The 16,208-nt window shown below is 34.3% G+C and overlaps 1 protein-coding gene across 9 annotated transcripts in view; it reads left to right on the forward strand.

Annotated features, from left to right (window-relative positions):
* The window catches only part of LOC109550379 (uncharacterized), a 34,907-nt gene that overhangs the window by 16,857 nt on the left and 1,842 nt on the right, over positions 1-16,208 (forward strand). For 7 of the 9 annotated variants that reach the window (XM_033867032.2, XM_019937802.3, XM_019937792.3 and 4 more), the window contains 7 exons: positions 1,915-2,013; positions 3,033-3,152; positions 4,267-4,338; positions 4,481-4,632; positions 6,163-6,269; positions 8,601-8,757; positions 8,853-9,017. In XM_033867032.2, the coding sequence (XP_033722923.1) occupies positions 1,915-2,013; positions 3,033-3,152; positions 4,267-4,338; positions 4,481-4,632; positions 6,163-6,269; positions 8,601-8,742 (692 nt within the window). In that variant the 3' untranslated portion in view covers positions 8,743-8,757; positions 8,853-9,017. Of the gene's footprint in view, positions 1-1,914; positions 2,014-3,032; positions 3,153-4,266; positions 4,339-4,480; positions 4,633-6,162; positions 6,270-8,600; positions 8,758-8,852; positions 9,018-16,208 lie in introns of those variants that run through there. The other 2 variants (XM_073789047.1, XM_019937817.3) reach the window with 2 other exon arrangements.

Below are 16,208 nucleotides of genomic sequence, written 5' to 3' on the forward strand. Positions count from 1 at the left end.
GGTGGCGCAGTGGTTGAGAGTCCGCCTGCCGATTCAGGGGATGCGGGTTCGTGCCCCGGTCCGGGAGGATCCCACGTGCCGCAGAGCGGCTGGGCCCGTGAGCCATGGCAGCTGAGCCTGCGCGTCTGGAGCCTGTGCTCTGCAACAGGAGAGACCGCAACAGTGAGAGGCCCGCGTACCGCAAACAACAACAACAACAAAAAACATATATAGAAGTAAAACGAAAGTGTATTTTCTGACAGGTTTGAAATTTTCATATATTAAAGAGCATAGTTAAAGATGAAAGAAGCCATTGGTCCAAATTTAGATTTGTTTTCTCACATGAAACTGAGGGACTTAAGCTTGTTCAAGGTTTAAAACTCAGAAAATTTGTAAAAAAGACAAAGAAAGGTAGAACCCTATTACATGATGCCTCCTTTTGATCATAATTAAACTTAACATGTTTTAATAGAACAGGGTTTTCCAAGCTCGGCACTAATGACATTTTGGGCTAGGTAACTCTTTGCTGTGGGACACTGTTTAGTGATTGTAGGATGTTTAGCACCATTCTTGGCATCCATGCACTAGATGTCAGTACCACCCGCCCGTCAGTTATGATGCCAAGAATTTCTCCAGATATTTATTAATGTCCCCTGGGGAACAAACTTTCCTCTGGTTGATAACCACCAAGTTATATGATTCAGAAAGTTAAAGAAATGGTTTGGGTATTAGTCATGAATATAACCATTCTCTTGACAGCAATTTTTTACCTTGTTTCAGAAATACAATTCTTCCAAAATATAAAGAAATATCTTTTTTACACTGGAGTTTATACATTTATTTTGGAGGGAAATAAACTTACCAATAAAAGACTATTAACAATGATCTCTGAAAGTTTAGTTTCTAGAATGTGGGGATGTAGCATATTATTTTTGTGAAATTGAATGAATTATAGATGTTGTTTGACCTAAAACCAAATATCATCCCTTTAAAACATTCACTAAGATTTACTGTAATTCTTTATGAAAGGAACATACTACTACATCAAGTTCAAATAAAGAGTTCTATCTTAATAATAACACAGATTTTAAATTGTTAAGCATTTCTCCATCTGATCATATTAATGAGGATAATGTAATCTGAACTGAAATTTTGTGTCTGGTTTAAGGATATTTAATAATGCCTGTATGTAAAATTTTCACCTGTGCTGGAAGTCCCCAAAGACACACTCAGGTTTAATGTCTCAGTAGGAGAACTCGGAGGACTCTATACAGTTGTACTCCTAGCTGAGATTTACGACAATGAATGGCTAACAAGCATCATCAGCAAATGGAAAAGGCACATGGAGTGAAGTGTTGGGGAGACCAAGCTCAGGCTTGCAAGGGTGCTCTCCCAGTAGAGTCACATAGGTCCCACGAATTCCCCAGCAACAAGTTGGGACTATGTGTCACATGTTGCCAACCAGGGAAACTCATTAGAGAATCAATGTTCAGGGTATTTACTGGGGGTTAATCACACAGGCAGCTTCCAGCTGGCATGTAACAAAATTACAGACTTCCTGAAGGAAAGCAACGGTTCAGCACAAGCTATATTGTTTGCACAAACAGTGGAGACATGGTAAGCCGTGCCTATCAATTAATGGTTGTGGAAACCCTACTGAAATGTAGCTTTCCAGATGCCAGCCAAGGCCAGCCTTGTAAGCGGGCCTTTCAGGATAACAAGTCAGGTCTGCTACTTTAATTCTTTTCTGCACATCCTCCAAAATAGTTTTTTCCCCCTGTCATTCAGCCTAATAGTTCATAGTAATTCACACATTGGGCATTATTTTTCAGAAAATGTGGGCATTTTAACAATAATAAAAGGAAAATAATGATATTAGTCTTTCAAATAGCAGGAGTTTACATTACCTCTGATTTCCCTCACTCTGTTTCTTAGCCTCTCGTTTTTCCTTCTCTCTATGTGGAATAACCCCTGTGATCCTGGGAGTGTTCAGCCTGCTGCTCTTGATGTTGTGTGGATTCTTTGGTTATCACTGTAAGTCTGACCTATTGGGAGAAAAGAAATAATAGACTATTTGTCAGATGATCATATTTCATTAAACCATTCCCAGAGAATAGTTTTTGGTAAATGTTTTATTGCCATACTGAATGGAGAACAGGAAAAAATGACATGAAAGTATCACAACTTTTTACTATATGAATGAATTTAACCTTGTGAGTTCTCAGTAACCACGTTTTTTTTTTTTTCCAGGGAAGCTATATTGTTGAAATTACTGCAGAATTTACTGAGTGTAATGATTATTATCAGTATTTTGAAAGTTAGAAGTTACTATATATTAAGCTCGATGAATTTGTAACTGTCTTTATGTTGAAAATAAAAAGGAATTTTTCAGTTTGTTCAAACTGCCCATTCCTGCAGCATCCTAAATTAGACCAACAGAATGTTTGGATTATTATTAAAATTGTTCACAACTGGTTATTTTAAAATAGTAGTTTCTCCATTGTAAAGCAATTATACACCAATAAAGATGTAAAAAAAAAAAGCTAGAAAGAATTTACAGATATTTTCAGTAAATATTTCTGGTCTGTAAATGTTTGCAGCCAAGGTTATTTAAAGATAATAAAGACTTATGAATATGGAAAAAAATAGTAGTTTCTCATTGATAAAGTTAGCTTGAAATTCAGAATTCTAAAATTTGATTAGGAAGTGAAATTCTACATATTACATCAAGGCATGATGCCAAAAGATTCATTTGAGACTTGGTTTTTGCTGTTGTCATCTATTTTAATTCAGTTGATCCACTGTCCTGTTCACATAAACACACACTTAATCTTATAAGGAATTAGGATGATATTTTAGATTTAGGCATAGACTTTAGAAATAATAGTGGATAAATGAAAACATACTTAGCCAAATATCTTTTTGCAGTTTTTGAAAACATTTATGGGGAACTTTATTAAAGATCTACTATAGAAATTAAGCTTCACAATCTAATACCCTACTGTTTCATAACTGAGCATGTGTTTTATACTCATCTGGAATGCTTGTTCCAGACTTTCAAAGTGTTCAGGAATCAGAGAGCAAGATGAAGAGCCTTATCCAACAGACTGAGTCTTTGCAAAACAAAGAGGAAAACTTTCTTCAGGTCCTAAAAGCTCTTGAGCAAAATAAAGGTAATGTTAGATCTAGAACAAACCATCTTTAGATAGTTTAGAATGCTAGATTGTTTTTCTTGTTGCAGCCATAAAATGGTTGGTTGCATAATGCAATGGGAGCTAATAGAGCAGCATGGTGGTTTTGATGGCTTCTTGCCTCTTAGTTCTTCATGGATATTCTGAAACTGAGTGTCTCACATTTACCAAATATAGCCTCTTGTATTAATTAATTAATTCGTTCATTCAGTTAATCATTCACATTTATTCAGTGCACACCAGATGCCAGCCACGTGGCTGGTGATCAAGGATAAATACAATATGAACCCTGCCCTTGGGAGGCTTAGAGAAAATATATAGACCAAAAATAAACCAAAGTTTCAAGGTGTGCAGTAGATGTGCAAGATGTTGAGGGAGCATGAAAATGGAAGAACTCAAATATCTGAAAAGCAGTGGTGTTTTCATAGTTTCTGAGTGCCTCCTAAGGAGAGGCACTTACAATAATAGAGTAATCATAAAGCTGCTTTTATGCTAATTAAATTATAATATAAAAATAGTCTATGTTGTGATAAATAAATATTTTACAAAGGTCTTGCATTAAAATGGTAGGGTTTTTTTTCCCCTTGAGGTATTGAACCTATAGTGAAAAATTAAATGAACCATCTGAAAGTCCATTAGTGATTCGTCATGTTAAAAAACTGTTTTGTTTTTTTTTTTACTGAGATATGATTGATGTATAACCTTGTGTAATTTGGAGGGGTACAACATGTGTGTTTGATACATTTATATATTGCAGTATGATTACTACAATAGTGTTAGCTAACACCTTTATCATGTTACATAACTATCATTTCCTTTTTGTGTTGACAATTAAGTTTTAATCTCTTAGCAACTTTGTGCTTATAATACAGTATTGCTGACTATAATAACTAAGTTGTGCATTTTAAAAGGATGGTTTCTAAGCAGCTGATTACTTCAGCCAGAGATGAAGCTAATTAAGTAGGGAAGGGAATTGGACTAAAATTATTTGTACGTTTTGCCACTTGATCATTATTATTATTATGACTCTTGCACAGTAAAAAATCAGATGACATGTGTATTCCTATCTAATGTTAAGTCTTGTTGTCTTATATAGAAATCTTACAGCAGCTCCAAAAACAGAATGAGTATATCACTGAGGCTCTACAAGAACTAAATGTGGAACAAGGTAATTTGGAAGTGAGAAAATTCTGAGTACATAGTAATTTTTAATAACAGCCTCATTCTTTGAAGTGGGAGAATGTGTGAAGACATGAGGCCTTGTTTGTGAGGTTCTGTGGGCTCTGAGTTGTAAATATTTTCTTTCCTAGGAGACAGGTGTGGACCTTCTCTGAGTCACTGGGTACAATACAGAGACCACTGCTACCACCAAACTGTGCAAATTGTTTCTTGGTTAGAGTGTCCGGATCTTTGCATCTCTTTGAATGCTACATTTTTAAAGACAGAAAGGAGTAGATTGATGGTGAGATTGTAGTTCATTCTTTACTTCTGGGATAAATGTATAGTAGCCACCAGGAGAAGGAAGGGCTCACCTGCAGCTCTGATACCAGGGTAAGGGGCATTCTCCTGCTTCGTTTTCCACTCATCTTTCCCTGGCGTGCTCCACATCAACACACCTTTCTTTCCTAACACACCATGCATGCATTCACTGCAGAAACACTGTGTTTGCATGCAGAACTCTTCTCTCAGATGCAACCACGGCGAACTACTTCATGTCCTTCAACTATTTATTCAGTTGTCACCTTCTTAATGAGACCTGCCCCGGCAACCTTACTTAAAATTGCAACCTGTGTCGGGCTTCCCTGGTGGCACAGTGGTTGAGAGTCCGCCTGCCGATGCAGGGGACACAGGTTCGTGCCCCGGTCCGGGAAGATCCCACATGCCGCGGAGCGGCTAGACCCGTGAGCCATGGCCGCTGAGCCTGCGCGTCTGGAGCCTGTGCTCCGCAACGGGAGAGGCCACAACAGTGAGAGGCCCGTGTACTAAAAAAAAAAAAAAAAAAAAAAATTGCAACCTGTGTACCAGTGCCCACCCCACCGCCAGACCCTCCTCTGTGCTTTTAGGCATTCTTACCCTGCTTTAACTTTTTATAGCACTTGTCACCTTCTTATGTATCATATCATTTACACCTATGTTTTTTACTTCTATCTGGCCCACATCCCCCAGAAGCAGGGATCTTTCTCATTTTTGTTCAATGATATATCTCAAGCTCTAGGAATAGGCACAACATTAAATAAATGATAAAATAAGAAAGTAATTCATATCTTGGTGTGGTGTCTTCTTAAATATAAAATTTTCTATTATAATCATCGCTTACTATTCGGTTCAGAAAAAAATAATATTTACCTAGTAAAAGTATGGTAAATTTTACCTAGTAAAAACTGTGAAATAACTATATCAAAAGGATACAGGAGGTGAGAAGATAGGGCATGAGACTAAAAATTCTGCCTTCATAAAATAGGAAGTCATAGAACTAATAAAGAGTTAGGAACAGTTAATTGCCTCTGGAGAATGGCATTCATTGAGGGAGGAAATGACTACTATTTCGTATATATCAATATTTAGCATCATTTGACTTCTAAAACCAAGTGCATGCATTTGTGTGATAGACTTAAAAAATATATGTAAGTGTAAAAAATCGGATGAAATTACAATACAGTTAATGCTGTGCCCTTTCTTTTTACAACTTAAATATTTCTAAAATACACTGGGGAAATAAAAACCTTTATCATTAGTGGAACTAAGCTAAAAAAAATAAAATAAAATTTTCTATTAGCTCTGTCTTTTTTTTTTTTCTTCTTGGTGTTTAATTCCTGGTTTAAGAAATGCACAGACACTGAAGAACTGAAATATTTTTTAATGTTTTATTTATCAGTGGGCATATATAGACTGCATTATTTTTATTTTTATGATTCTTTAGACACAAGTTCTATATTTTTATCTCTAACGCACTCTTAGTATTAACACCTTTGTGTATTTTGGTTCCATGTAGTACATCATGAAGTTACTTGCAGCAAATCACACTTGGCTTGGCCTGTCTTATAATGAAGAGGACAATCAATGGAAGTGGGAGGATGGCTCCCTTCCTTCTCCTGGCCTGTAAGTTTCTGGTATAAAATCCAATTCCTTACTCCTTTTTCAATGTCTTTGGCCTAAGGAGCTTGAGGAAATAGAGAAGATCCTTTGGCCTAAAGAGCTTGAGGAAATAGAGAAGATCATTTCTCTTCTCAAAGAGGGATTGAATTTAGACCTCTTTATTTCTTGTTTTTATTTCATACTATACTGTCAGCAATTTTGTAAATCATAAAGTCACTTAGATATTTCATAATTAGTGTAAATATACCCTTATTATTAGATGAGCTGAATGATTACAATTTCAGATAAGAAATATAATGTGGGGAAGAATATCATTAGTATGAATATGGGGACCTCTCTGGTATTTTTATTGGGAAGAAGTATAGATAAAATTGTCTTTCCTCAGCCAAATAATTTGGGATTTTTTTTTGGTTTTAAGTACATATTTTTCTATTGCTATTCAGAAACACTGCATTAGACAGCTATGGCAGAAAAAATATTTTCAAGCTGTTTCATCACTGTGTGCCAATCTTAGATAATATTTTAAAGTTTGATAATTTTGATAGCTGATTATTTTTATTTTGTTCCTTTAGGTTATATTATTCTTATGTTTAGTGAGGCTGTTTTTCTTATAACTTCTAATAATACTTTTGACCATTTTATAATATTTACCTTTTATTTCTTGGTATGATTCCTTATATATTAAGTTTGTGACTTCTCTTGCACACATATCTTACCAGTGTTTTCCTTTAATAATTTGTCCTTTTAAGTTTATTTGCTTTTATTATATGAACAAATGGTTAACATTGAAGTATAATGAGATTGTCTTTGTTCATTTGAAATTTATTTTAAGACATAAGGTAGAAAGCTGAAACATGTATGTTCAAATGTAGATATAATTATATGTCTCTCTATGTATTTCAATTAAGTAATCAATTGTCAGTATTGTTTAAATGATTCATTTTACTTTCATCACTGATTTTAATGTCATTTATCATATGCTAAAATTTAATATTTAAATAATTTTAGCCTTTTTACATGTCCCTTAAGTATTTCATAGTTTGTGTAAATATTTTATGTGTAAATATTCTTGAATATTTTCCCAGCCTTGCCTGCACTATTGCATCAAATTGTTAGTCTATTCTAACTTTATTGTTGATCATTTTAATTACTGGAATTTTGTAAATTGAAAGTTTTCCTCTGCTTCAAACCTTGTACAATGTTTGGAACATAGAACATTCAGTAGGTATGTTGAATGAATGAATGAAATAACATATGAAATATTTTGGCGATTTAATATGCCCAACACAGTTCAGAATTTTTTTTCTAGTTCCTTTGGCATTTTTAAAAGAAATGTACTATGCATTTAATAAATCACGAAATAAGCTTTGCCTTTTTTTTTTTTAAGATAGTACTGAACAACCAGCTTTGCTCTAGAGTTGATGAAAAATAGTCTTGTTAACATGGATCTAAAATGCTCTTTATAATCTAGACCTTTAGTAAAGGACTAAATTCAATCAGCATATTTGATAACATCTACCCTCTGGCATTTATATCAGTGGTAAATTAAAGTAAAATGTGAATTAAAGTAAAATGAACATTATCAGAGCAGAGGCAAGTGTCCTGAAATATTACATATACAGTTAACCCATGAATAATGCAAGGGTGTTAGGGGCACTAACTCCTCCATGTAGTGGAAAATCTGCTTAGAACTTATAGTCTACCCTTCTATAGGCAGTTCCAAAACTACATGTTAAACCAACCTGTAGTACTGTAGTATTTACCATTGAAAAAATCCGCATATAGGTAGAACTGCGTAGTTCAAATCCAGGTTATTTAAGGATAAACACACACACACACTCACTCACACACACATATATACATATACATATATATTCTAAATTTCATTACTAATTTTGGCTAGCTTTTATATCTAATGTATTTATAAGTAAATATCCCTCCTCCAATGGTAGCTGTACATGCATGTGGTTTCTATCATGCTAATCTGTACTTAAACTTAATTATGTACCCCAGATCATATGTCCTGTCTTTCCTGCTATTGCCATAATTTTCCAGCTGGACCATTCTCTTCTTCTCTATACAGGTGTACCTTTTCCCACTTATAAATACTCATAAACAACTATCACATTTTGTGAAGCTTATTTATGACTTAATGTCTATCTCTTTTTGTATATATACATGTATGAGTTCTTTGCAAAGAGGGAGAGTGCCTTTACTCCCTTGAGTTCCCTACAGCGCCAGGTATAATCGGTTTCACATAACACGTTCTTAAGTAATGCTACTTAATTTGAACACAGTGAGTGGCCAGTGACTTGTGTTTTCTAAATTTCTCAGGAGTCTACCAAAGCCAAGTACGGATTTCCAGGGGAATTGTGTGTATGCAAATGTGAACACTGTTGGCATGGATACCTGCACTATGTCCTCTTCATGTGTGTGTGAGAAGCCTGTCTGTGCTAAACACTCAGAAGAAAGTTAAAAAAAAACTGATGAGGTTTGCACATCTCAATAACATTCCATATTCAAGACCTGCCTGCCTTTCTTCTATTGGCACTTCATGTTATTCATAACTCTTTTTTTTTGTGACAGAAACTGATAAATGACTTCATGATAGAAGAAGCCAGAGTCTAGAGTTAAAGGAGAAAAAACAGAGAAGCACAGAAAACTTAGAAACTCAGAACCTGTTTGATTTTCTGAGAGTTATATAAATGAATTAAAAAACATATCATTTGTCATAAATACTTAGTCTTTGGGAGTCTTTTTTTTATATTTCAAAATCTACTCATTTACAATTGTGACCTGTGGAAATAAGCGTTTAGAACAAATACAGTGGGAAATATAAATGATAAATGGTTTACCACATAATATACAAAGAATGTAAAAAATGCAAAGAAATATCAATAATAACAAAAAGCAGAAATTTAAAAAAATTAATTAAAACAAATTGACGTAGTCATCTATTTCTCAAGTTGCTTGCAGAAGTCTTCCTAGCAGATTTTCAATATATCAATTTCACTCACATCTTTAATTTCTTTTCTCCCTTTTCTTTCTGGTTGAAAGTGATGTGTTTTAAAAGTAAGTTGTCTTAATTAACGTTCCATTATAGAACCAAAGAATTATACTTTACAAACTTGAAATTTCTGTATATAGGAATAACATTTATCAGAGATTAATATATTTAAAAAGCTACTTATTCTACTGAATATTTGTATTTAATTCTTTAATATTTAAATTAATATTTAAATATTTAATTTTTAAAAAAAATTTTAATATTTTTTAAAATCTTTAATGTTTAATTCTTTTATATTTAATAATTGTTTAATATTTAGCTCTTTGTTTTGCTTTCTATTTTTAGAAAATAGATTTGTCAAAATTCCTTTAACCTAAAGTAAGTGAGGGTCATTTAAAAAAATTTTTATTAGCATATAGTTGATTTACAATGTTGTGTTAGTTTCAGGTGTACAGTAAAGTGAATCAGTTATACATATACATATATCCACTCTTATTTTTTTTTTTTTGATTCTTTACCCATTACAGAGTACTGAGTAGTTTTCACTTTGCTATACAGCAGGTTCTTATTAGTTATCTATTTTATATATAGTAGTAGTGTGTATATGTCAATCCCAATCTCCCAATTTATTCCTCCTCCAACCCCCGCCTTGTCCCCTGGTAACCATAAGTTTGTTTTCTACATCCATGACTCTACTTCTGTTTTGTAAATAAGTTCATTTGTACCCTTTCTTTTTTAGATTCCGCATATAAGTGATATCATATGATACTGTTTTTCTTCACTCAGTATGACAATTGCTAGGTCCATCCATGTTGCTGCAAATGGCATTATTTTGTTCTTTTTTATGGCTGAGTAATATTCCATTGTATATATGTACCACATATATACATATGTACCACATCTTCTTTATCCATTCATCTGTTGATGGACATTTAGGTTGCTTCCGTGTCCTGACTATTGTAAATAGTGCTAAAATGAACACTGGGGTGCATATATCTTTTTGAATTATGGTTTTCTCCAGGTATATGCCCAGGAGTGGGATTGCTGGGTCATATGGTAGCCCTATTTTTAGTATTTTTAAGGAACCTCCATAATGTTCGCCATACTGGCTGTATCAATTTGTACGTTGTAGTGGCTGTACATTCCCACCAACAGTGTAGGAGGGTTCCTTTTTCTCCACACCCTCTCCAGCATTTATTGTTTGTAGGTTTTTTGATGATAGCCATTCTGACTGGTGTGAGGTGATAGGTCATTGTAGTTTTGATTTGCATTTCTCTAGTAATTAGTGATGTTGAGCATATTTTCATGTGCCTCTTGGCCATCTGTATGTCTTCTTTGGAGAAATGTCTATTTAGGTGTTCTGCCCATTTTTTGATCGGGTTGTTTCTTTTTACATTGAGTTGCTGAGCTGTTTGCATATTTTGGAGATTAATCCCTTGCCAGTCACTTCGTTTGCAAATATTTTCTCCCATTCTGTGGGTTTTCTTTTCTTTTTGTTGATGGTTTCCTTTGCTGTGCAAAAGCTTTGAAGTTTAATTAGGTCCCATTTATTTATTTTTGTTTTTATTTTCATTACTCTAGGAGCGGGATCAAAAAAGATCTTGCTGCGATTTCTCAAAGAGTATTGTGCCTATGTTTTGTCTAAGAGTTTCATAGTGTCTGGCCTTATATTTAGGTCTTTAATCCATTTTGAGTTTGTTTTTTTGTATGGGGTTGGGGAGTGTTCTAATTTCATTCCTTTACATGTAGCTGTCCAGTTTTCCCAGCACCACTTATTGAAGAGAGGGTCTTTTCTCCATTGTATATTCTGACCTCTTTTGTCATAGATTAGATGACCGTAGGTGCCCGGCTTTATCTCTGGGCTTTCTGTCTTATTCCATTGATCTATATTTCTATTTTTGTGACAGTACCATACTGTCTTGACTGATGTACAAAATCAACTACAGATTCACTGAGAATGAAAGAGGAAATACAAGACTAAATTCCTGAAAGTTTTGGCTGGCAAAGTTTTTTAAAAGTATGTAGTTTAAAATCTAGCTAAATTCTACAAAAAGTCTTACCCAAGATTGTAGAGATTGGCATTTCAATTATTAGTTGTGTGTATACTTGGGAAGTGTGGGAAAAATCTAGAATTTTAAAAGACTAACAATAAAAAGTACAAAAATATAAAAGGATGGTATATACCATTTTAAGTTCAGAATAAAATTGCAAACGTCCTATTTTCTCATAAATGAAGAGTAAATTTTTGCATACCTTTGAATTATTGTTAGAACCTAGTAAAGTGGGCGATTTAATTCATGAAATATGTTCAATTTGAGTTGTACTGATATTTCAATTGGATATAGTCTTCCTACTGGGAAATTAATTTACTTGATGCTCATTTGAAAAAGAAAACATTAATTCTTGAAATACATTTTGTTACAGGATGAAGAATTTATAGACCTAAAAATACATATTATATGAATCTAAATGCTCAGATTTCAAGTAGTTTTTGTTGGATTTTTCTGTTTGCTATTTTTTCTCAGGAAATATTTCAGGGATTTTAACAAGGTTTAAACTGGGTATACAGTTGCCCCTCAGTATCCATGGGGGATTAGTTCTAGGACCCCCCCCCCCACTGTTGTATAACAAAATCTGCAGATGTACAAGTCCCTTGTAGAAAAGGGACTTGTATATAACCTTTGCTCATCCTCCTGTATACTTTAAGTCATCTCTAGACTACTTATAATACCTTATACAATGGAAATGCTATGAAAATAGTTTAAATTCAATGTAAACGCTATATGTGGAATCTAAAAAAAAGGCTACAAATGAACTTATCTGCAAAACAAAAATAGAGCTACAGATGTAGAAAATAGACTTATGGTTACCTGGGGGTGGGGATGATAAATTGGGAGATTGGGATTGACACATACACACTACTATATATAAAACAGATAACTAATAAGGACCTACTGTGTAGCACAGGGAACTCTACTCTATAATGGCCTGTATGGGAAAAGAATCTAAAAAAGAGTGGATATATGTATAACTGATTCACTTTGCTGTACAGCAGAAACTAACACAACATTGTAAATCAACTATACCCCAAGAAAAATCAAAAAGAAAAATTATTTTTTAATTCAGGAAAAACAAACTCCACTATGTAAATAGTTGCCAGTGTGCAGTGCATTCAAGTTTTGCTTCTTTGAAACTTTCTGGAATTTTTTTTCAAATATTTTCTATCAGTGGTTGGTGTGATATAGGGATGTGGAGCCTGCAGATGTGGAGGGTCAATTGTATATGAAAATAATGTGAACTTTGATATATTTAATTAATTTAATTTATACTGATGGTTCTGACTTAGAACTTTTACTTCTGTTTTGAGACAGACAGGAAACAAGAAGCAAGACAGATTTGTCTTCTATATTTAAAAGCAGATCTTCTGAACAGAAAAGAAGGCTGGAGGGACTCAAAACATTTTCACATCTTTATCTAGAGACTTAAAGAACTAAATCAAAGTTTTTATAGAGACTCCACCACTTATTTGTTTGATATATGGCAGAGAAGGCCCACTTTAGTCATTTGGAGCCTTTTCCTTTGTATTTTAAATTCCAGGTTTGGGTGGAATGAATTCCCAGACTCTGAGGATGGACACCTCATGCTAAAGATGTCCAAAGGTTATGTCATCTCTACCTCTAGTGCCAACTCAGTTCCCAAGAAAATGCCAGTATCATCCTTAAATTTCCCTCTCCTCTTTCCTTTTTAGTCTCCTGAATTTCACTCATTCATCAAGCCCTGATAGCATCGCTCCTAAACCTATTATTATTTTATTATTAATTATTATTATTATTTACAACATCCTACATGTCATCCGATCATGACATCTCTCATTAAAACCTTTATCATTTTTCTCCTGAACTGGGCTGCTGCCTTATAACTGTCTCCTTAGGACTGTCTTTGTTCTTAAAAGCCAATTCCATTTCTGCACAGCAGCCAGTTATATATTTAAAAGTCAAATCGGTCAATGTCATATTACTTACATAACATGATAAACTTCCACTGTCTATGAAATCACAATAAGGCTGCTGAAAGAGATGCAAAATTGTTCCTCACTCCTGCCATCTTTTCAGTTTTATTTCCTCTCTCCACCCTCTTAATGCTTTGTGTTGCCACAAGGACTGTTTGCTCTGTTCATGATTTTATGTTGCTTTCTTTGTTTTGTCTGCTTTCCCCCTAACTTACATCATTAACTCTTAGTAACTCTTTAGGACTCAAATCAGTTACTATTTCTTAAAATAAAAAATTTTAAACCTCCACCCTACTTCAACCCATGTCAGGATTTGATTTTGTGGTTCTCTTTCAAGCTGCACACCCATTTCACTGTCCCTTACACAATTACTTATAACCATGGCTCTATTTTTCTCAAATAGACTAAAAAACTGGACTCCAGTGACCGTCTCTCTTCAGTGTGTAGCAGAGACACAGCTATATTATACACTCTTAATAATTATTAGTTTAAGGAATGAAATTAATGAGTAGCAAACAATATACATTCAATTAAGTTTGAGTATTTTTACTTCTTGTACCAAATAGCCTGAAAATGTCATGATGGATTTTCTGTAGGTCGGGAAGAAAAATTTGGTATAAATTATAATATGTACACTAATATATAAAACACATAATGTAAAATGTACACTGTATAAATCACAAGCCATGGGCAGCATCTTAGAGATTCAGGAACTCACTGTCAGAACTTAGGTAAAAGGAGAGACCAGTGTTGCTATCGAACCTCACACATATTAGGATGGAAATTTAAATAACGGTGGTTTCTGATATGTGTCCAAAGCATACATCACAAAGGCTGCCTCTCAAACTTTCAAGCCCTGATTTAGAATCAAGGATTTATTACCCATCCAACTTTATACAAGTGCTTCAAAAAGGCGTTGAAGCAGGGAATCACCAACTGAATAATTTGGAAAGCGGCATGATTGAACTTGTACTTATGGCATTTTAAGCCAACAACTGAAATAAAAGAGATGGGAAGACCCTGTAAATAATATCTCAGATAAGAAAAATAACATAGATGGAGAAGAGGTAAAAAATTGAAAAAATGTTTTAGAGGTGAAATCTCCTAAAAACTTAGCACCTGATTGTACCGACTCTGAATCGGCACCTGTCTGTGCCTTCTCTTCTCCAGTTCAGTGCTCTGCTCAAGCTTTCTTTTCTGGCATTCAAATAAACTTGCTCTTAATAGGTCACCAACATTCTTCTACTCTCGGAACCCAAATTAAATTTCAATATTGGTTTATCCTCTTAGAACATTTGCCTTGACTAACTCCCCTTCTTATTTAAATTTTACCGATGCTTTTCTATCTTGGGTTTTTCTCTTAAGATCCCTGACGGCTGGATTCTACCCGCCTCAGCCCCCACTGACCAGCCGAGGAAGAGGGGTAGAAGAGGGAAGGGTAGATTCTGCCGCAGGAGAAAACGTGGCTGGGTGGCATCACTGCTCCCAATCTCCTAATCCTAGGCTCCGGCTCTTATGGCCCCTCCTTCGTCTGCAACCACACCCTCGCCCCCTTACCCACCTCTTCCCTTCCCCACCCTAGCCCCAGTCCCAGCTCTTGCTTCCCTTCCGCATGGCTAGTTCTCATTATTTTAGTTTACTATTTCATGTCTTTTTGGCTCTGTTACTGAGAAAACTGGATATAAAAAATAGCAAGCTCATTGTTTAAAAACTGAACTGGTGTTGTCTATAGTGGGAGAAACTCCTAATTAACCATTCTAAGATGAAACTGATTATATTTTCATCAGACTTCATCACATTATATATATGTGTTATACAATATACATAGGTTATGTAGTTTTCATATTTTAATAAATAAAGGGTGTTATATAAATTAAAATATTCTGTTTTTTCTTTTTTCTGACCAAATATTATTTTTAAAAATTTGTCTTTATTTTCTATGTTTCTTGGCCTTACTCAAAGATTAAAAATACAATTTCTGTGTTTCATTCCCTTATACGTATTACTTACGTTTAGTATTTCATTTGCCTGACATAGGGAGTTAAGGTTAATTTTCCCAAAAGTATATCCAGTTGTTTAAACACAATTTATTGAGTGTTCTATAATTTATTGTCTGATTCACCCATTTAAGTAACATGTTTGGGTGCCTACTATATGTCAAGTCCTAAAATGATAAACAATAATAGACATATCCTTGTGGAAATTAGAATTGTTGGAGAAAACATATATCAGTCAAATAACTACAGAAATTATTTTTAAATTACAGTGTTGATTATTGCCTAGAAAAGGTAAATTATCCACATGGTGCTATGAGAAATATCATATAGGTAACTGAGTTAGTGTAGGAGTTCCCTGAAGATCTCTAAGGGAGTGCAGATTGGAATAGGTATTTTACAAATTGAATTCCTACAGTTACTTAGGTAAAGAAACGAGGGAGAGAGTGTTTCAGGCAAGGACATCAGGATGTGTAAAGACCTGGTGATGTTAGGAAGAATGGCCCATTCAGTTAAAGAAGAATGATGTGGCAGGAGCATAAAGATAGAAAGAAGTGTAGTATCACATGGAGCTGCAAAGGTGAGGCAGAGCAGAGGCAGACAGTCTGAGAATAATGTATTATTTAAAATAGGCCAAGTCTTGTAATTGACATAGATATACAGAGAATGAGATAATAAGTAGAACTCCAGATTTCTTACTCCTTCAACAAGTTAAAAAATGGTGACCTTTACTAATATAGGAATGCATTTGTGATGATGATCTTGTTTACTTTGTTTTCATTTTTGAGGTGTTGAGTTTTAGTTGTTAATATTTGGGGCACTAAGAGGAGATGTTAATTGACAAGGAGATAAGTGAGCTGAAACCTAAAGGAAAAATCTTTCCAGCACATACACGTGTATAAACACTTGTTATAAGAAATCATTGAAACAAT

Source organism: Tursiops truncatus, chromosome 11 (assembly GCF_011762595.2).
Source record: "Tursiops truncatus isolate mTurTru1 chromosome 11, mTurTru1.mat.Y, whole genome shotgun sequence".
In the NCBI taxonomy this organism is placed as follows: domain Eukaryota; kingdom Metazoa; phylum Chordata; class Mammalia; order Artiodactyla; family Delphinidae; genus Tursiops; species Tursiops truncatus.